Here is a 21,556-nt window from a genome sequence, read left to right as displayed (position 1 = left end):
TTGGGACCTCTAACTGGCCCGGATTGCTCAATGCCTCGCTGGGAGAGGGTCAGAGAGACCCCCGCAGGTGCCCGGGAGGAGCGGGCACATCCGGGCTGCGGCACCACTGTGATTTCTCTCCCCAGAAGCTGGTCAAGGAAAGAGCCCGGGCCCTGCCTCGGGTGCTGCTCTGGGTTCAGTGCCCAGGCTTCCTTCCAGCCCCCTGGCCTTTGTTCAGAGAGGGTGAGGCTGGTGGAGGGGCTGCACAGCAGGTCCTCTTGCAACCTGCGGCCTGATGCACTGGGAGCTGGGCTCGCTGCCTCAGGACAACCGTGGGCCTGCGTCCTCCCGCCCACGGCCATCCTGACCCTCCACTGCATGCACTAGGGAGCCCCAGGGCCACCGTGCCCCGGCCTCATCCCTCTTGCCCTCGCTGCCTCCACCCCGCAGGTGACCAGCCTCTCCAGAAGGGAGAGGAGGGAACACTCAGAGCTGCGGGCTCCTCTCTGAAGGACCAAAGGAGCAGAGACCCCAGCGATTCCTGCCCAGGCTGCGTGGCTTTGCTTCCTCCTGGACCCTCTCTCCTTCCCAGTCGGGGCAGAAGCTGGGCACCAGGCACCTGCTGCTCCCCCTCGGCCGCACTCCCCCTGACCGCTCGCCCAGCACCCTCCCCTGCGAGCCGGGTCCAGGCCCCTTGTCGGGTCAGAGGCTGGCCTCCCACAGCAGGACAGTGGAGGGTCGCCAGCGCCATGTCCTGGTACGCACCGTGTCCTAGTTACCCTAGTTACCAGGAGCTGCTCGATTACAGGACCACTTCAGCGATGCACGAGACCCTTTATCCAAGGAAACAGCTGCAGGCGTCAAGGACGGCTGGATGCATCTCCACAAATCCGTGAATAACCCCTCAATTGCTTAATACAATAAAGACTATTATTTGGATTCATAATGGTGACCACTATTGAATGATAAATGGCTCAATGACACAAGGGCGGAGGCCAAGCACTTGATTGACACTTGCCAGGGCCAGACCCTCTCCAGGCCCTTCCCACCTGGGAAGTCTTGGTTCCTCACAGTGACATTATCACCCCCCACACACGAGGAGACGGAGGGACAGAAGGTGCAGGTGTGTTCTCAGGGACCCACAGCTCACGAGCTCTGCTGGGGACACGGCCTGGGCTGTCCCGTCACCCCACCTGCCATCATGGCCCACACGATGCAGCAGGGGCCGCCCACCCCTTCCCACCCCAGGGGGTGCTGGCCAGTGCCTGCCCCCACGCCGAGGGCTGCCTGGCCCCGAGCTCACTTGTGCACGTGGCCAGCTGGAAGCATCAGGAAATTGGCGCCTGGGAGCGGCCTGGCCCACCGTGGCCCTGGATGGAGGAGGCGAGTGGCTGTCTCGGCCCATGGCCCCTGGGCTGGCACCTCACTCCGCAGGGTCCCCAGCAGGATCCTCTTCAGCAGCCACACAGCCTGTCCCCTCCATAGTCTCCTGAGGGCACCTCCCACCCTGACTGTCGGCACTGGGGCTCTGGGGTCCCTCTGATTCTGCTTCCTGGGGACTCAAACGAGAACAGCCCCACTGGTGACCTGCTGTCGCCAAGCACCGTCCTAACTGCCGGAGGCACCACCTCGTCCCCATGACACGCCTGGGGGAACCAGGTGCAAGAGCCCAGGCTCTTCACTGCCACGTGGGTGGAGCAGGACACTGGCCCAGGCATGCCACGCCCTCAGTCCGCTCTCACCCAGAACCTGGGGAGCTAGGGCACTGGGGTTGGGGACACACGGCCAGCTGTGCCCCAGGAATGATGGGCTGAGGGAGGAAAGGGAACTGACAACCCCTTGCAGGGCTCCGCCAAGGCTGCCCAGTGACCCGAGGCCTTGGCCCCGGGGACAGGGGCTTCCAAGGCAGAGGCTCCGCCTGGCTCTGGCCCCCAGCCCTCTGGGGAAGAGGCTGCCTCTGCAGAGGCAAGAGCCCCCCTCACACCCAAGGGTGCAGAGGAGACCTGGAGCGAGGACAGGCGCAGGCTTGGAAAGGAGCCGGGAGGCCAGGGAGCTTTAGTTCGAGACACCTAAGGCCAGCGGAGGAGCCGCGGAGGAGAGGCCCCCTGGACCCTGGACGGACAGACGGCCCAGGCACCACCTGCAAGGAAGCCCGACTCTGTCCCAGCCACAGGCCCCTATACTCCCAGGACCCACGAGGCCCTCTGCTGCTGGGTCCTCCCCGCCAAACCCCAGCAGAGCAGAGCCGAGCAGAGCAAGCCAAGGCCACCGCGTCTCCCAGCTCTGACCTGCAAAATCCAGGTTGGGTTCTTAGGCCAAATGCTTGTGGGCAGTTTGTCACAAAAGAAGAGGTGACTGGAGCCATCCCCACCCCTGGCAGACCTGTCCACGCTGAAAGGCAGCCCAGAGGGAACAGGAAAGATGATGCTCACGTTGCCCCAGACTCCTGAGATGCCCAGGTTGGACTGGAGAAGCCAGCCCGGGGCCACACTGTCCCTGCACCCCCAGGCACAGCACAGCAGCAGACCAGGCGCATTGGAGAGTGACCTCAAGCACCAGGCCACCTGACAGTGCGCCATCCAAGAGGAACACCAAGCTCACCTGCACCCCACAGGCAGTCAGGTCTCCCACCGAGACCTGGCCTGGCCCCTCAGCCCGCTGAGACCTGGCCTCGCCCCTCAGCCCGCTGAGCTGTTACAACTCCAGCCATTGAGTATGGATCATGCTTTAGGATGAACTTCTAAACACGTCTGAGCAATTTAATGGCAAAACTTTCTCTTCTGCAAAGTCTGGCTGGCTGCCTGCGCTGCCTCTCCACACAGAGGGAGTTTCCTGTGGGAGCAGCGGGCTCCTGCCAACCCCTGCCCAAGGTCTTGCCAGGATTCCCAGGGCCTGCTGGTCCTGTGGATGGTCATCCTAGGTCTGTCGCCTTCAGCCACCTGGGCATTGCAAGGGGAAACAGAAGTTCTGCACCCAAGTGGCCCGTGCAGGGGGAACCAAGGAGCAGCCACACAGGCTGGCGACCTGTGTGCTCCCCTGGGGCCCAGCAGAGGGTCCACAGCCGAGACCCCAATACCATTCCCCAGCACCCCAGTTCTTGCCAAAGCATCCTACAAAGAAGAGCATGCCCAGCCCCTCCCTCCAAGACCGCTGTGTGGAATCGAGGCATGGGCCCTGGGGAGCGAGGACCACACCAGCCATCCCCCTGGACCCTGAACCCACGACAGGCAGCTTGCTCAGCCTCCCCCCACCCCCAGCCCTGAACCCACAGGACAGTTTGCTGGGACCAAACTCCTGGGTCCGCGTGCAGGAAAGGACGTGACTCACTGAAAAGATGCCCAAGAAGGCTGGTGGTGGCCAGCTGCCATCCTCCTGGGTGTTACTGACCCTCAGCTCAGGGGTGGCAGCCTCCCCCACTGGGCTGTCCTCCAGGACACAAGTGGTCAGGGCCAGCCAAGACCTGGGCCTCAGTTTCCTCATCTGTAAGCTGAGGAGATAGGCCCAGTCTGGCGGGACCCACACGAGAGCAGAGAGAATCCATGTCCCCTGCAGCGGGACACCCCACCAGGGCCGGCCGGCACCTGGGCCCATCTCCAGGGGTGAGTCTGATGCCAGGTTGCTCGATGGGAATGACCAGAATCCATCTCCATGGTGGCCAGCCTGGGTCCTTCATGTCCCACTGTACCCCAGGGCCCAGCAGTGACCCACGGTGGCCAACCCAACAAGGAGAGCCCTCTGCCAAATCATTTCCTTCAAATCAAGGTCTAGTATTGTTTTAAGATTCCCCCTTTAAAGAGCCTAGAAACCTGGTGAAAACCATAAAATATTCGATGACAAAAGGGAAGGACACACCAGCTTTCTAGAAGAGCCTTTATTTGAATAGTAAGATCCATACACTTTTCCAATGGATACAAAAATAAATATTCACTCAGCACGTTCAGGAAGGGGCTCCGAGTCCCTGAGCTGCAGGTCAGAGTCCCTGGTGACCTTACAACACCTAAGCAAACGGGTCCAATGGCCTGAAGACTACAATGCTCCCTGTGTTGCCCAAATGAAAAAGCCACCACCACGGGCACTTTCCAATGTCCCCAAGTGTATTCACATGCCACCAAAGGCCCTGTGGCCGCTAGGCCTTACCCCTGCATCCCCTCTGCACCAGTGGCAATGAGAAGCACCTGGCACTCCTGGCCCCTCAGATGCCAGAGGCCTCCAGGTGGGCTGCACCCAGCTCCCAAGGACCGACAGGTCAGGCCATCTCTGAGGTCCTGGGCACACCTGCTGGGGAGCCAGGTGGGGTGTCAGGAGAGGGACGAGGTCAGCATGCAGTCAGCCCCTGCCTGTGCTGGCTCACTCCAGCAGGACGCAGGCCCGGGCGGGGTCCCCAATCTCCTGGACTCACCTTGGCCAGCGCAGGTATAATACAGGGGGACAGATGGACAAGAGGAACCCCGATTTAACAAAACAGCAAAATTTTAGGAAACACATTCAAGTACTTTTTAATCAAGCAGATTTCAAAAGCAATTTCAAAGTGGTTTGGAAAGACATCAGATCTCAAAAGATGACCAGGCCGAGCCCCGGCCTCTAAGCCAGCACTGAGGCTCCTGCGGCTGGCTTCTAAGCGGCCTCTCAATTCTGACCAACTTGGCACAGGAAATGCATCCTATTTGCTAGTAAGTAGGGTCCATTCTCCTAGCGCCAGCACAAGGTCATCTGTTGGCCACTGCCACACAGCTCTGCTGGAGAGGGGCGCTGGGGTGCAGACTGGGGCCGACTGGGGCACCTGCGCACCTGCACTCCCAGGTGCACCCTACCCCTTTTCACGGGCCACAGTGGCCCCCTCCCCAGAGGGAAGATGGCTCTACTAAATATTGTGAAATCTTACTAAAGAGCTCAGAAGCAAAATGCCACTGTGTGTGGAATCAGGCATCTGAAGTCACAACTCTGCATCCTAACGGGACAGAAAGAGCCTCCTCCTCGCCAGCCGACCCTCAGCTCAGGCATGTCAGGCAGAGCAGCGCGTGCGCAGGGCTGGCGAGTCTTTGCAGACATCCATTAACCCAAAACGCAAAAGAATCGTAGCGATTACTGAATATTAAAGAAAAATGCAGAAAATTACATTTTTTAATCAAAAGCCACGTTACAGCAGCCAGACCTTCCTGGGCTCCTGTCGCTTTCGTCTTGGCCCAACTCTGGCCCAACGTGCACACCTCGGAGGCACCCACACAGGTCCGGGACGCCGACGGCACCCGAGGGCCCACAGCCCTTGTCACAGTCCCCAGAGGCACCAGTGCAAGCATGTGGGGGCCCAGGAGGACGCTGCTTAGACGGTGATCTGCTGGTTTTCTCGGAAAAATGGTCTCTGGTGTGAGGCACAGACATCGGGAAACATCCGGAAGGCCTGGTCGGGCGGGGGCTCCTCGGGGGCCTGCAGCAGGGAGCCCGCACCGCAGCTCTTCCCCACCTCCTCCATCAGCTGCCGCACGTACAGCTGCTCGATCTAGAGGGTCAGAGACGGGTGGGAAGAGCGGGGCCTGCACCTACCGCAGTCTGAACCCATCACTGCAGAACCCCACCTGAGCCCCACAGGCGTGGACCGAGCAGGTGGCGCTCAGCAGCCTGGTGCACGCTGCCCACACTGGCCCGAGCCAGTGCCCAGCACTCCACTCAGCTCCGCCCCTTTGACCAGGCCGGATGAGACCTACAAAGTCCTGACCCGCCACTCGGACCACCAGGAAACCAACAGGTGCAAACTTTCTGAACAGGCTTTGGTTTTTACAAAACCAACCAAATAGGACAGAAAGAAACACACACTCCCAGACCTGAGAAGAGGCTCAGAGGTGGCAAGACTCCCCACACGGGCCTGCCTCTGCACCAGGAGGCCTGGGCACGAGGCCAGGGGTAACCCTCTTACCTGCACAAGAATGAGCTTGGAGCGCAGGGGAGCCATGTCTGGAAACTCCTCCCCGAAGCACAGCACCACCCTGCTCTCCGGGAGGCGGCTCTGGCTGCTGTAGAACTGCTGCAGCTCTGAGGGGGGAGGGGCTGGTGAGGCAGGCCCTACGCTCCTCCTGCCTGCCTCCCCCCCCCCCAAAGAGGGACCCAGCCACTCCCCGTGCTGATGGTCTCCAACACCTGGGCTCCAATGCCAGTGCAGAGAGGGCTCACTGCACACTGCGCCCCCCTCTCTAGACACCCGGAGGGTTCCCGTTCCTCCCTAGCCCTGTGGGGCCTAAGTGGACAACCTCCACCTGAGGACACCCAGGGGCTCTGTGGTCCGCCTGGTGGCCCTCAGTCAGCCCAAAGGCCCTGAAGGCACAGGTGTCACCCAAGTGCTTAGCACATCTATAAACACGCAAACACGCACCCGCCTCCCCAGGGACCTCGCCAGGACGCAGGTGCTGGGCCGGGAGACGGTCTGTGGGCAACCGCAAAATGGAGTGTCCCAGAGGAAGGGGCTGACCCACCCCTGCTCTGCCCCGGGGATGCTGGGGCCCAGACAGGTCCCAGATGCTTAGGGGAAGGCACACAGGTGGTGCACCACCTGCCCGGGGACCCTCCCCCCTGCAGTGGGCCATGGGAAGGAGGCAGGTCCCCGAGGCAGGGTGGCAGAGGGACTGGGCACAGACCTCGGAAGAACTGGCTGGTGTCGAAGACCTGGACCACGGCCTCGCGCTCCAGCTTGTTGGGCCGGCCCTTGCTCACCACGGCGTTGCCGCTGCAGAACACGCGGCCCTGGCACAGCCGCCTGGCGAACACGCCCTGCCGGCTGCTGTGCAGCAGCACACCTCGCTCCAGGTGCCCGAACAGCTTGCGCGTCACCTGCCTCTGCCGCTCGCTGGGGATGGTGTCGGCGGGCGGGAAGCACACCAGCTGCAGGCCCTCGGGGCCCAAGGCCTTGGGGCCCGGCTGGCTCAGGGCCAGGCGGCAGCCCTCGGGGCAGGTGGTGGTGGTCTGGCCCACCAGCTTGCCGCCGTAGTAGAAGCTGATCACCATCTGGGAGAAGGCTGTGAGGACGGGCCGTCAGGCCGCTGTGCGAGACCCCCGACCTGGGAAGGCCCCACACCCTCCACAAGTGACATTTCCATGAGCATAAGCGAAGGCGTGGGACACCAAGGAGCAACAACTGCCACAGCAAGACCCCCCAGCGAGGCCAGAGCGGCGCGTGGGGCGGGCGTGGACGGGGCATGGTGTGGTGCCTGGTGCGGGGCCTGCCCGCCGGCACCCGTCAGCTCGGGGGCAGTGCTGCCTCTGGAGCTGCTGCCCGGGCCTGAGGCAGACATGAAGTCAGGACTCAGGGACGTCACCTGTGTCCCACAGGTCACAGCCCCCGGGGGATCTCTGGACTCAGACGGAGAGCCCCCGCAGAACCCCTCACCAGGCCTGTCCTCAGGAGGACCTGGAACCTGAGGTGGCCGACTTCTGGGGGCTCTGGAATCCGCAGCCCGAGGCGCGGAGCTGCTCTGGCCCCACCCCTCTACCTGATGTTGGAGAACCGAGGCCCAGATAGGCTCGCCCAGCAGGGAGCGGCAGTACCAGCCCCTGGACCCCTCCAGCCTCCCCCTGGCCAGGTGTCCAACGCCTTTGCCACCCGACAGCTCAGCACGCTCCATCCCCTTCCCCCTGGAACAATTTCTGAACATGGCTCCAAATGAAAGAGTGCCAAAGCGACTGTCACCATGGTGGCACTTTGCCCTGTCATCTCCGGGGCCTCATCTCGGGGTCAGGGCCTCAGCTGGGTGAATGGGCAGCTGCACTAGGATCAGCAGCATGCCCCAAGGCACCCAGGCAGGACGGCTCTGTCCAACAGGAGGCCCACAGGGACCCATGGAGGAGCCGCTCTTGCTGGGGAGGCCAGGGGGGACAGCTAGGGCACCGCCCACCACCGAGCACCCCCAGGGCCTGGGCTCCCCTCGGCCAGTCTCTCCCTCGCCAACGTCCTTCCCAGTCCTACAAGGTGGGAACCGGGCACCCCTCAGCTGAGCTGCAGAGAGGGCTGTGTGAACCCAGCGGCTGGAGCATGAGGAGGCCCTTGGCGCGCGGCCAGCCGTGTGTGTCCCCCTGCTGGGAGCCAGCAGCCTCACCCCTCATTCAGAGGCTACAGCTCTGACCCTGCTGTCCAGAGGCACGGGTCAGCAGCCCCCCAGACCACGGCCCAGCGCCAGGCAGGACACAGCTCAGCCTGGAGAGCTGGAACCTCTCGTGAGCACAGCACTGCCCACGTAGGAGGCCTCGAGCCAGGCCAGCCAGACGCTGCATGAGCCTGAGGCCAGCGTCCCTCTGTGAAGCCGGGTCACAAGCCCCAGTGCCCACGGGCAGCACAGGCACAAGCTCGGCGCCCAGCGGTGCCACTTCCTGGCAATTCCAGCTGAGCCCCCGCCTCTGCCACCAGGAAGGCCTGGGCACACTCCTCTTCAGTCCCCAGACTGGTGCTCTGGGCCCCCTGAAGGCCAGGCATTGGCTTCCCCCAGAGCTGTCCTCTGCTGCCCAGGAGGTGCAGTCTGTGAGCCTCAGTTCCCAGGGCCGCTCGGTCCAGGTACCGGACAGGCGGGGGGCCGCCAGGGACGGGACAGCCGGGCACACCCCTGATCTACCTGGGGGCCGCACGCAGCCTGGGCCCTGAGCCTGGGAGATGGGAAATAACTGCACCCACCCAGCGGCGGTGGGAGAAGGAAGGTAGGAGACCGGAGCCTCAGGCTGACCCCACTGCCCGGCAGTGGTCAGTGAACACGCCACCAGGGTCACTGTGGTCACCGTGGTCACCACGGTAACCGTTTCTCCTCTCGCTATGAACATGAGTGTGGGGAAAGGACAAGGCGGCGGCAGTGGCGGTGGCACCACCACCAGGCAGTCTCCACCAGAGTCCCAGAAACAGAGCGGCAGGGTCCCAGCCCCAGCCCCCAGGGTCACAAAGCCTGTGTCCCAGCAGTGCCCACGCCCCACCCCCAGAACACCCCCTACCTGAGTGGTGCGCTTCATAGGCGGTGTACCCGGGCACCAGCGGCAAGCCTGCAGGACACAGGGGCGTCAGGCGGGAGGCCACGTGCAGCAGCCCAGGGGCCCTGCCTAGGCTCCTGCGGCACGTGGTTCCCCTCCAGAGCAGGAGTCCCTGCCTCCAAAGTGCAGAACCAGACCTCGGCCAAGCCAGAGCGCGGGGACTTCCTCTGCCACATCAGTGCCCTGCAGGGCCACGTTGCCTTCCCACCTGGGGGCTGGGCCCGGCAAGTCACTGGACTGCATGCCACCCCCCAGCGCCTCTCAAAGGCGTCCCTGCCACACAGGGGTCTTTCCCAGCCCCAGGCAACACTGCCAGCCACAGCCTGGGGACCTCCAGGCCTGCCAGGCCACCACCCACTTCTGGTCTGCTGCTGGTCACGGCAGGGAAGAGGGAGGAGGAAGGCAAGGTGCTCGGGGCGAAAGGCCAGAGCCCAGGCAGCCAAGCAGCACCCGGCACTTCCGCCTGTCGCCAGAGCCAGCGGGAGCAAGAGGCCTCCTGACCCCCGGGACCCCAGGGCAGGTCCTGCCGTCTCCATCTCATTGTCCATCCAGCGCTCACTGGGGGCGCCCACTGGGGGCTCACCGAGTGGCCCTCCCCTGCCGTCTGGGCTGTCTTCAGTTCTGCAGGGACCCTTCCTGTCCCCCGGGAGCAGCACAGCCAGGAGAGCCCAGGAGGGGCCCGGTGGGCCGAGAGCCTGGTCCTCCCTCCAGCGTCAGGACATTCCCAGACCCCCTCCTGCTGCCCCCTGGAAGCGTGCAGGACAGCAGCCATGGTCGTGGGACATGGAATGGGACGGCTGGGGGCTGAGGGCACGGCTGGGCTCTGCCCTGGTGGCTGGAGCCAAGCCATGCTCTCCACCTCTCAGCTCAGGCACCATGACGGGTCACAGCGGTACCAAGCGCCCAGCTCCTTGCCCAGCTGGTGCGAGGCTGACCACAAGAACACGGGCACTTGGGTGGCCAGCAGTGCCCGCTCCGTCCTCACCTGTGCTGGGCTGCTGCACCCACCAGTCCGGGAGGAGCTGGCTCCGGCAGGCCTCCGGCGGGGAGGGGCTCCGCTTGATCATCCCCAGGTAATCGTCCACGGGAGGCTGCGGTCAGGTGAGAGGGGACAGCGGCTCACTCACTGAGCCTCCAGCATGGGGCTCCACTGCTCTGAAATGAACAGCTCAAGCACCACAAAAGCCACGCTGTCACCTTCACCTCGTGAGCTAAAAGTTAACCTTACTTTGCAGCTGGAAAGACCTGGCCTGTGACCCACCAAGGTGGCAGCTAAACCAGGGGCCAAGTCCCAGCCTCCCTGGGCAGGTGACTGTGACACCCCAGATGCACGCCAAGGAACGGTGACCCTGAGCAATCCTGCCAAGAACCCCACTCCACGGATCTCCTGAAGGCCCTAGGGAGTCCATCACGGGTCACCACGGAACCCGCATTCGTTAGGACTCTGGCACGGCAACCTGCCACCTCCCTCCCTCAGACGAGCTGCACTGAAACGGGACAGTGCTGAAGGACACAGCTGAGAAGTCCTCAGTCCACTGCCACAGACCACCCAGAAAGGTAATGGTGACAGCTACCACCCGCAGAGCAGCCCCAGGCCGTCACACACTGTCATTTCATCCCCTGGGGACGCTGCGCCTGCTGGCATAAGGACTCCTCCCACACCCACACCACTGTGGCAGGGCGCGTGGACTAGTTATTATCCCAGGTCTGCCTCGTCACAGCCACAGACAGCCAAGAGGCCAAAGGTGGGAGAGAGGGGACGGACAGCGCACACAGCCAGCCGCCCTCAGGAGACCCGAGCTCTTCCCCGCGGGCTGGCTACGATCCTAACGGGCTCGGCTGCTGCCTCTCCAGGACATTAAGGCGCGAAACACGCAGGTTGAGACCTCAGCTGTCCGAGAGCGGAACAGAGCGGCTGGCACGGCAGCCCACTCCCGCAGGAGGGCCTGCCTACTGTCCCCGCAGGCTGCCCAAGAGGGCGACGAGAACAGACGGCTGTTGGACGGTCCAAACACGGACAGGTCAGGGCCCTGGAAAACTCCACCCTCACAGAGTAGGCAGCCCGGGCCCAGCTCAGGAGCGAGGGGACAGGACGCGAGGGGCTGGCCAGTGCAAGAAGGCCGCCACAGCAGGGCCAGTGAGCCTGCTTCGCCTCCACGGGTGGAGCTGCTACTGGGGACCAGCCCGAGCCCCTGGCAGACGGGGGAGATGGACGCGTTTCCCTGCCTGCCAGGCTGCAGGCCGCCCCTGCGCCCGGGGCCTCCACCTACCTCCTTGATCACCTCCTCCATCTCCAAGCGGCCACACTCCAGGTCCACAGCGTCGTTCACACAGCTGGGAGCTGCCACGCCCAGCTTGCCTGCGGGACACCAGACACCAGACCCCGTGAGGTGCCAGGCGGCAGTGCCAGCCTCTCGCTGTCACTTTTCCAGTGAAGCCTAAGGAAGTCAGACCCACGGTCCCCGCTGGCTTCAAGGTCTGGGAAAGGTGCAGGCTCAGCATGTCCTCAGGGAGAAGCTGGCAGGGGGCCATGGACGGACAGGGCCCTTTGCCCTCCTCCTTCCACTGCTAGATCCAAAATGAGCCCCAGACACACTACACCAGGGCCAGACCTCCTGGCCGCGGGCTTCACTGACCAGCTGGGGCATGAGGAAAGCCTCGATTTCCTGGCAAAACCTGCAGATGGCAGGAAATCTCCTCAGGCCTTCCCACCGCACAGGCCACCGCACACGCCCACCCCAAGACCCAGCGGCACCGCTGGACCAGCCTCACTCCTCGAGAGCCTGCAGTACCCAGCATTTCCAGTGAGTGCCAGAGACCAGCCTCGGGGCCTCCATCTCAGGACCCCTCCCCAGTCAGAATCACCTCGAGTCCACAGGTGAGGGACAACCACAGCCAACACTGCCGGCCGGCCGCACTCCCACCGCCGTTTCCTCCCTACTCAACAGACTCACTTAGGAGCTGCTGGTGGGAGGGGCAGGGGGCCCAGTGCAGCCTGCACATCCCTGAGGTGCAGCAGTGGGTCCCTTCACCTATGCCATCACAGCGACTCTGTCCCCAGTTCTCCTCCAACATCCACACTTGCAAGCAACCCACCCGCCACCCGACCCCGTGCTGTGAACAGGCCAGGCACCTGCCTGCTCATGCATGGCCTGGGGAGGAGAGGCAAGAGAGACTTCCCTCTTGCTTTGAATCCCATGAGATTCTACAGTGATGAAAAATTATCCAAAGCAGGGAAATAAGGCAGAACCAAGACCAGGTGGCCCTTCCAGTCCCCAGCCCCAGCTAGCCCTGGGGGTCCTCAGATGCTCCAGGGAGGCCACAGCATTGGACCTGCCACCCTCAGGGATCAGAGCTGGGCTCAGGAGACTGGTGCTCAGCTGCAGGAGATTAGGCACAGGGGACCTGAAGGAAAGCTGACCCAGGCCGCAGAGTCCGACTCTCAGGCCTCCACCCAGGCTCGGCTCCCCAGCCGCCTCTGAGCCAGCACCCAGAACAAACCGCAGCTCCAGCTCCAGCTCCAGGGACGTCCCAACACAGCGCCCTCCCTCCTTAATGAGTTCAGACAGAGTTTCTATCAAGTCAGATTTCAACTCTTTCTTAAAATCATCCCACAGTGGGATAAAACTGATGCTTTCCAGGGCTCCAGGCATTACTGGGCTGCCAAAAAACTTTGAAGAACATCGAGTCCGGAGTGCTACCTGGAGTGGCCAAGAAAAATCGATGTGGGAAAAGAAGGCTTTCGACCAGTGATGGTGACTGGGTGGACCCACAGGGCACAGCGCTGCTGCGGAGGCTCTGCAGGCGGGGGAGCGGCTGGGGAGCGGCTGCCAGGGAGCAGCCCACAGAGCTCAGGAGGAGGCCCGGGGACTGGGGCAGTGTCCTTGCTGCGCTTTAGCCCTTAGAAAATGCTCTCGGGATTCTGTAGCTGGAAGAGACCTCAGGCGTTATTCCATCCCTGAGTTCCCACTGAGGAAGCCAGCCGGCCACACTCTGAAACTTCCAGAACCTTCCTCCCAACCCTCACGACCCATCCCTTCCTATCCACCAGATCTGCCCCTTGCCCTTCCTCAAGTTGCTAGAAAATAAAAGGGGCCCCCCACAGGGACCACTGCAGGGCCAGGTTCCGCCAGGGCTCCCGGGCCATGGTCGAGGCCACCAGCCCATCTCCTCTGCCACCCCACCCCCAGGCTCCTCCCTGGAAGCTGCCACTTGACAGCAAGGACGCAGGACGTCAGCAGGGAGTTCAGCATCTACTTGTATAAAGGAGAGAACCACTTCATGTAACTGAAACCATGCGCCCAGCCCAAGCCCCAGGCCACGCTGCAGACAGGGCACCAGGTAGGCAGGGCCCGGAGGCTGGAGACCCACAGCTGATAGTTACATTTTTGCTCTTCCTCTGGGACAATTCGGTAGACTTTGTATGGCTCAGAAATGTCCAGCTGGGAGCGGTCTGTCACTTCCTCAAAATCTGGGCTCTTGTTCAAAGCACAGCGTAACCTTGTCTTCCAAGTGGCTGGTTCAGCTTTGTCCCCTTCCTTAAACTTCCCTTTAAAAACCGCCCAGGCCTGAAGAAAGAAACAGAGACACGTTGAACACAGGGGGGTCCACCAACCGCGACCTCCCTCACCACGCCGGGGCCGGAACACCCCCAAGGACTTCTTGCTGGATCAGTGCTCACCCAACGTCAGCACCCAGAGACCACAGCAGCCCCTCGCTCACTCGCCCGGGTGTGAAGAGACCCAGGCAGTGGATCCCCTGGATCACCAGGCTGAGCCAGAACTCGAACCCGGGTGCAGGCTCATCACGCACACCCGGGACAAGCCTTTGGCAAAGTCCCTTCCCTGGACTAAAGGGCCTGGCCAGTGGCTCAAAGAGGAAGTTGCACATGGTTTCATGAGAATGTTAAAAACAAAGACTTTTTTTGTATTTTCAAATGAACCCCTATCTAAAACTTAGCAGAAAAGGGAACATTTGCAAAGTCTAAATGTGGCCACCACTGCCCTGTTCCTTTTAATAGAAACTTTGTTTTGCATTTTTACATGATTCTGCGCCACCCCCCACTGTTGAAATGCAATGAAATGTTTTCCTCCTGTCGACTGGTTGCCTTTTCTCTCTCTTTCTTATTCCTGTTTTCTGACCTCTCCAAACTCAGGATCTAAAACCAGGATCAGAAACTCAAAGCTGGATACTGCAAGTCAAAGCACAGAGTGGAGCGGCATTTAAAAAATAAGACACGCCCAGTGCAGTGGCGCAGGCTGTGACCCCAGTGACACAGGAGGCCGAAGCCCTGTCCCAGAGTTATAAAGGAAAAGGGCCAGGCTGCAGCACAGTAGTGGAGCCTCCTGGGGTGCAATCCCCAGCTCGGCAAAAACACACAAACACAGCTTGCGAATGAGCGTAGGTCCCCGTTCCGAGTGAGAAGACAGGCCACTGGTCAGAGGGAGCCACTGCAGTGAAGTGACCTCAGGCTCTAACAGAGTCGGTGTGCTCTGACCTTAAAGAAGAAACATGGGAGAAGCCGTCCCTCCCATTTGGGAAAATGCGATTCCAAGAGGAAAGTCACCTCCCCAGGGTACCCCAGTCTAAGACTGGGTGACGGATCTACTGACTCGGACACAGGGCTCTCCCTGGATGTCTGGGAAATGCAGGTTCCTCGGCTCTGCCACTCAAGAGTCACCTGCAGCAGGTCTGGGCTCTGCATCCTCAGCCACCAGCCAGGTGGGGGGCACACTTCCAGAGTCCCAGGGAGCCCATGAGTCACAGCTCCTTCAAAAGAGCCCAACCCTCTGGAAAGAGAAGAGGGTTGACAATCCAAGGTCAACGCTCGACTCTGTTAATGCCAAAAGAAACTGGAAGAACATTCCTGCAGTGAGCACAAGTGGCCGCTTCCTCTCTGGCAGACACACTCCCCTTCGAAATCGTTGCAAAAGTCAGCAGCCTCGGCTCCCGCCTTCCCTCTGCGCTGCTGACCACGCATTGACTCCTGTGGTTGCTCCAAGACATGGAAGGGCAGACCAGGTGCTAGCTGCACGGTTAGTTTTGCTCTTGACATCAGGGTGTGCCTGCCTGGCACCACAGGCGTTGGTCATGCTCTGGGGGCCGCCCGAGCACTGCCGGACACAGTAGCACCCCTCCCCTGTCGGCAGGCATGGCCAAATGTCCCTTGGGGACTGGCCCCCACTCTGAGAACCACCAGTCGACCCACATTCCAGCTGGCCTTGGATGAGACACGTGGACTCCCTGGTGATGGGCAGCCACCGGCAGGCACTGGAGCACAGCACCCCCAGGCAGTGTCTTGCTCAGTCCCCGTCTGGGCTCGCCCAGGGTATGCCATCCATCAACACAGGCCCATGGTCAGCCCACGGTCAGGAAGTGTCCTGGGCTGCAGCCAGCCCTGGGCCTGACCCACAGCAGGCAGCTGGCCTCTTGGGACCCCTCTGGCCAGCTCTAAAATACCAACTTTGCTGGGTACTCTCAAGACCTCCCAGAGCTAAGGCCAGGCAAAAGGCTAAGGCCAGGCCCAAGCCCAGGAGCCCCTCAGCCTGCCCCCATGGTACACGGCTGTGACTCTGGCACCAGTGTGAAGTCCTCCTCTTCTGCCACTACTGTCTCCTGGTCTCAGCAACAAACTCCTGTATTTCCCTTGAAGGCCTCCAGAATCTGAAGCACCTGCAGCATGGTGTGTGATAATTGATAAGGCGGTGACAACACCTGCTCCTGGTCACCTGCTCCGCGGGAGCCCTGTGGGCCACGCCCTCACCTGACTAGATGGTTTTGAAAATGAAAGCACCTTTTAAAAGTAAACTGACTTGATGGGATCCTGGTGTACACAGGGTTGGCACAGCACCTGCTGCATGACTGACGGCCCACCTGAGGCCCCACCTGAGGCGGGCACAGGAAGCCAGTGTCAGCTGCTGCCCTCGGGCAAGGTGAGTCCTCCGTGACTTCTCACAGTCCTCTCACCGAGCCAGGAAAGCAAACAAACATTTTTTTCCTTAACTCCTAAGTTTTGGGAAGGTTTTCTTGAAATGAGAGAAACAGGTTCTCTGCTGAACAGAAAAGCCCAGGACAGCTCTGCAGAGTGGGTCTCTCTGCTGACCTCTCCCATCAGTAAGCTCCCTGTGGTCACTGCTGCAGGAGACTGGCTCCCAGGGGACACTGGACAGCAAGCACCTCCACAAAGCCCAGCTCGTCGGGGCTCTGGGCTCTGGGTGACCCCTCCCACAGCCTCCGTGCTCGGGTGGGCACCCGTGTCCCAGCCTCATTCCTGCTGAGATTGTAGACTCATTTCAGATTGCCACATCAAGCAACTGCGTAACCAACGGAAACCCTGGGAATCTTGCACACTCTTAACGCTGTTGAAACGGCCGAGGAGAACATTGCATAAGTATAAATCTGGGCTTTATTCATCACTCGTGGGGCCCAGGCGGTAGAGGGAGCAGGCTGAGGAGAAGCCTGCATCCCATCAGCAAGCCCCGGCACCCTGCTCTGCAGCCTCTGCTGCGCTTCTGCCCTCGGCAAGCCTCCGCCTTGCCCCCCACATGCCCCTGGTCTCGGGTCTGCTTCCAGCCTCTGCCACTCAGCCTTCCCAGCCCTCCCCCCCACCTCCTATGCCATCGGGAGGCCAACAGCAGTGGCCTCCAGTTAAACATTGATCCTGACCATGGTGGCCGAAAACAGGGTTCTTGGTGAGCAGGGGGAGACTACGGCCTCAGGATGTTGGGGCTGCAACAGGCACCTATCAGGGACAGGCCAGGAATGCCACGAGTGTACTGCAAGGAGCAGGGCAGCCCTCACCACAAAGTGTCAGGTCAAGTGCGCTGGGGACTGTGGCTGCCAGGCCCCTGAACTCCCAACCAGCCCACTGGCACTCGGGTCCTGTTCAGAGTGGGCACAGTCATTCCCAAGCGAACTTCATCATGATGCCAAAGGCCAAAGGCACCTAAGATCAAAGGGAGAGAAACCTCCCCACTCGGAGGGCAAAGAAAGCAGGGCTGGCCCTGCAAACCCCAGGGTGTCCAGACTTCCTGACCACGTCCTAGACCGGAAGGGATCGAGGGACACGTGGGCAACAGGAGACTCCCGAGGGCCAGCAGAAAACGTTCCCAGGGGCTCCCTTCCCCTGAAGTGTCAGTAACTGGCATCCCCAAGACACCCACCACCTCTGCAAACACAGCCAGGCCACACCTGTGGGGCTGAAATGCACCTTAGGGCCAGCACTGACCTCGGCACGCTCCACTCTGGGTCAAGTGGGAGCCTTGGTCATTTTTATTAATGTGTGTCAGAAAAGAGTCACTTCTGGCTGAGAGTCCAGCAACACGATGGGTCCTGAAGGCCTTGCCCCCCACATGCCCCTGGTCTCCGGTCTGCTTCCATCCTCCGTCACTCAGCCCTCCCAGCTCCCCCCACCTCCTATGCCATCGGGAGGCCAACAGCAGTAGCCTGCAACCTGGGCTCGGAGCAGACCCCTGTGGTACACTGTGCACAAGGCCGAAGTCAGGGCTGACCCTGGCCTCAGGCCCCAGACCTCCCGGGGTGGAACCTGGACACCTGGAGCCTTAGAGATGCCCACAGGTGACTGTGACAACCCTAAGGGAACCCTGATGACCTCGGTGGCCTGCCAGTTCCTTCCTCTGTCTGAATCTAAGTGTAACGGCAAGGAACTGCTCCTCTTCCCAGTGGTGTGAGGGGTCCAAGACTCCACCACGCAGGAGCTGTGAGACTGCCAAGCCACTCTCGGTGCAGCTGCAGAACGAGGGTGGACAGGACAGCAGCCTCGCACCTGGGCCAGGCCGGAGCAGAAGGGCTCTCCATGGACGCCGGCCGGCCGGCGTGCTACCGGTAGCAGTGCTAGAGGACGCGGGGCTGCTCACGCTCCAGGGAGACTGCGTCCAGACATCTGCGGCAAGTTCAGGACACCCCTCACACCCGGCCCCAAGTCAGGGCGGATGGCATCCCCCCTTAGCTGGCCCTACAGCACCAAGCAGAAGACCGGCTTTGAAAGAACCAAGACTGAAACCTCCCGTCCACCACGCCATCCTGGTGGCAGCACAGGGGAAAATATCTTGGTGGGAGAGGAGAGAGGGACAGAAAGCACCCATCCCCTCATGGGAAAAGTGCCAGTGACACCACTGACCCCAGATGACTTAACAGTGTAAAGTCACCTGACGTCTGTTGTTAAAGCCCTGGATTAGATTCTTAGCAAATCAGAAAGGCATCCCTGGACATCTCCACAGTGACAGGGAAGACGCTCCCAGCTCCCTGCGCGGGGTTTTTACCTTGAAGATGGAGGCGTCCACCTCCTGGTTATAGTCCTGCTTGCCGGCATGCTTCCATGGGATCCGGAACATGTTCTTCTCGTCATTTTCCCAGATCAGTCCTGGATACATGCTGCTGTCGATTTGCTCGATCAGCCACTGTCGCAGTCGCCGGCCACCATTCCTGTCACACATCCTTGGAAATAAAAAAATAAAACATCCTATATCTAATGTCACTTCATTAGTCAGAGCAACCGCAACAAGAGGTTCAGGACAAAGGTGCCTCCCGCCAGGAGAAGACCCAGTGGAATCCAGAGGAAAACTGAAAGCCCCGAGGCGGCAGCTGCCAGATGTGCGCCCACCTGCACCTCTCCCGACCTCAGACAAATGCCACCACAGGGAAAAGGAGCACTTCAGCCCCCAGCTGGGAAGTCCACTTGCCCAGGTGCAGCACCCTCCATGAGCCCTCATCACTCTAAGACCCAGCCACTGCCCGATGCCCAGGGGACAAGTGTTCCCCAGAGGACAGCCCAGCACTCCTGCTGCTGGGAAAAGAGGAAACCCTCCAGGCTCGGCCCTCCAGGGTCCTTTGCCTCACCCAAGTTTGAGATAAGACAGAGCTGGGGTCTGATTCCCCCTGAGTGACCAAAGCATCACCTAACCTGGAGTCTTGGGGGTAGGGGTTCTTGGCACTGCAGTGACACATATGAAGCCCCTGGGGCAGGGCCCCCCTCAGAGAGCCTCTCAATAACAGATGGGCTACCTTCCTCCCCAGGTGCCTCGCCTAAAGGCACTGTGACCTGGGGAGCTAATTGCAGGACACCAGAGGCATCCTTAGACACTCCTGCCAGAGTTATGAGATGGCTTCCCCAGCGGGACAAGAAAGAGAACACCATGCCCCTAGCAACTCATGCAACATTTACCAGAAAGGTGCTGGAAATCCCCTAGGCAGCTGGACAGGCGCCCACCCCCAAAAACAAAAACAGCATTTCTATTCTTCCGATTAAAATGTGACCTCTGTGGGCAACAAGTTTGAAGCAATCAGCAGTGAAAAGACATAACATCCCCAGGAACACGGTCATACCCAGAACCGTGCTGGTCCATAAAGCAAAACCAAGGCCAACCACCTTTGCAAGAAGTATGCATTTTGGAAACCCCAGCACCCTGCAGGTGGCTCTGGGGCAGGAAGAGGGGGCAGGTCCCAGGGGGAGGGAGGTGAGATCTCTCAAATGCCAATTTTAGCTTTTCCATCCAATAACCCCAGCCACCTACTTGTGGGGAGAAGATATGAATCAGAAACTGGACTCTGATTTGGAAACCTGACCTAGAAAGCTCTTCTCCAATCACCTGCATCTCCATGAGACCCCTTCACCTGAAAAGTGAGGGACTAACCCCAGGCACAGTGGCAGAGCCCTAAGGCCACGGTGTTGATAAATAAGAAGGAGTACCTAGGGTACCTAGGGAGAGAAATGAAACCCACCCTGAAAACCAAGTAGGCTGCTCATTCTGGGAGCAGGGAAGAGGCCCCCAGCTGGAGGAATGGACTGCGTGGAGGAACATGGGGGTCAGGACATAAGGGAGGAGTCCGGCTCTGAGAATATGTCAATTAAAGGAGATATTTCCGCTTGCACCCTCTGAGTAGCCTGAAATCGGGAAGCAAATTCTGTGGGTATGGGCCTTTTTCTAGAAAGAGGGTCAACACTTTTTCATCAGGATTTCTAAGGGATGCACTCCACCCCCCCCCCAACAACAAAAAAAAAAGTGTTAGAGGACAGCTGTCTAGGTGATTATAGAAAACAAGGGAGAAGTGGCATTGGGAGGAAAAGTGAATCACAGATTATGAAAGCTGGGAAATACTTCAGAAACCATCCAATCCAGCCCCTCTTCACTCAGGAGGAAAGACAGAGGCTGAGAGGGAAGCAGTCACCCCAGCACCCAGCAGACAGGCGCCCAGCAGACGGCCAGAACTGGCCTCAGCCCCCAAAGCGGCTCTGCTCACTCTGCGGAGAAAAGCCAGTCAAGCTAGACACCCCCGCAGGTGGACAGTCCCTTCTAGAAAATCAGGCGATTTCCCTGCAATCGCCTGAGACTCTGGCGGCATTAAGGACCTAGGAGGCTATTGCAATTGCCACCGGAATGATTTCGTGAACACTAGCAAGTGAATTCCACCAAACACCCAGGCAGGAAAAATAATGAGCCAGTCACATGCTTATAACTTCCTCCTCCCGGAGGCGAGGTGACAATTCCCCACGGCAGGTCCCACCGGGAGCCACCCGCATCCCTGCGCAGCGCGCTGGGCCAGGCTTCCAGGCCCACCCGCTGGACGCCGGGGCAGGACCAGGTCCCCTCTAGGGACCCCAGGCGCGACTCTGGCCGCCGGATACCCTCGTCCGGGAGACGAAACCGCACCAGGCCACTTCTCTCTCTGGCCCCAAGCTTTCTCAAGTGACCACTCAATCACTCCCGACCTTGTCACGAAGGAACCTGCCGTGCCCCAAACGGCAAAAGTGGGACCCATTTTACTAGCTCTTACCTTTGATTTAAAAAAAAAAAAAAAAAAAATAGGGGCCAGAGGTTGGGAGGTTTGGGGACAACTTAGAACTCGCCTGCCAAGCCCGTCCTGCGCCCTGGGGCTCACCCGCACGGAAACGTCCGTGCGATGCGGACGCGGGCGGCGGACACGGGCGGCGGGCACCGCGCGCACGGAGCCCGCACTCCACGCAGCCCGCCCGCCCGCAGGGCCGCACGGGACCCCGCCGCCTGCCCCGGTGGCCCCGCGCGCCGACCCCGGGGAGGGCGAGGTCCGCGCCAGCGCCCGCGTCCCGGGCAGCACGCGCGCCGGCGGCCGAGGGACGGCGCCTACCTGCCGCGCCGCGCCGCGCCGCGCGTTCCCACGCTCCCGCGCTCGACCTGCCGCGGCTCCGGGCGCCGCGCGGCGGCTTTAAGGGCGGGGCGGGCTCGGGGCGCGGAACGACGTCCGCGGCGGCCAATGGCGGGCGGCAGGGGCGTGGCGCCCCCCCATCGGCGCGGCCCGCCTTCTTCGAAGCGCTCGGCTTTCCGAGAAATCACTTCGCGGCGGGCTCGGCCTCGTCGCGCGGGGTCCCGGCCCTTCCCGCGGCCGCGCCGAGCCCCTCTCCTCGCAGGCCGGGGGCGGCGCGGGAGGGGGCTTCCCGCCGGAATCCCCGAGGGGAGGCGGCCGGCCGGCCAAGGTCACGGGGCCCAGCGCGGAGGTCCGGCCGGCCCAGCTCCTGCCCCGGCGCCCCGCGCGTCCCGCCGTGGGCACCGCCACCCGCCAGGCTCGGCCGCACGGGGAGCCCTCCGCA

The 21,556-nt window shown here is 61.3% G+C and overlaps 1 protein-coding gene across 1 annotated transcript; it reads right to left on the bottom strand.

The window, feature by feature from the left end:
* Window positions 1-3,861: 3,861 nt before the first annotated feature.
* On the bottom strand, window positions 3,862-21,137 carry Irf8 (interferon regulatory factor 8). The gene is made up of 9 exons (XM_026401869.2): window positions 21,097-21,137; window positions 18,255-18,429; window positions 13,358-13,541; window positions 11,244-11,332; window positions 9,959-10,064; window positions 8,938-8,985; window positions 6,606-6,983; window positions 5,891-6,006; window positions 3,862-5,476 (listed from the first exon to the last, which is right to left on the bottom strand). The coding sequence occupies exons 2-9, from the start codon at window positions 18,426-18,428 to the stop codon at window positions 5,300-5,302; spliced, it is 1,272 nt and encodes a 423-aa protein (XP_026257654.1). The 5' UTR covers window position 18,429; window positions 21,097-21,137; the 3' UTR covers window positions 3,862-5,299.
* Window positions 21,138-21,556: the final 419 nt, after the last annotated feature.

This window comes from Urocitellus parryii, chromosome 15 (genome assembly GCF_045843805.1).
Source record: "Urocitellus parryii isolate mUroPar1 chromosome 15, mUroPar1.hap1, whole genome shotgun sequence".
In the NCBI taxonomy this organism is placed as follows: domain Eukaryota; kingdom Metazoa; phylum Chordata; class Mammalia; order Rodentia; family Sciuridae; genus Urocitellus; species Urocitellus parryii.
The sequence above is the reverse complement of the archived record's forward strand: the minus strand, read 5'-3'. Positions and strand labels throughout refer to the sequence as shown.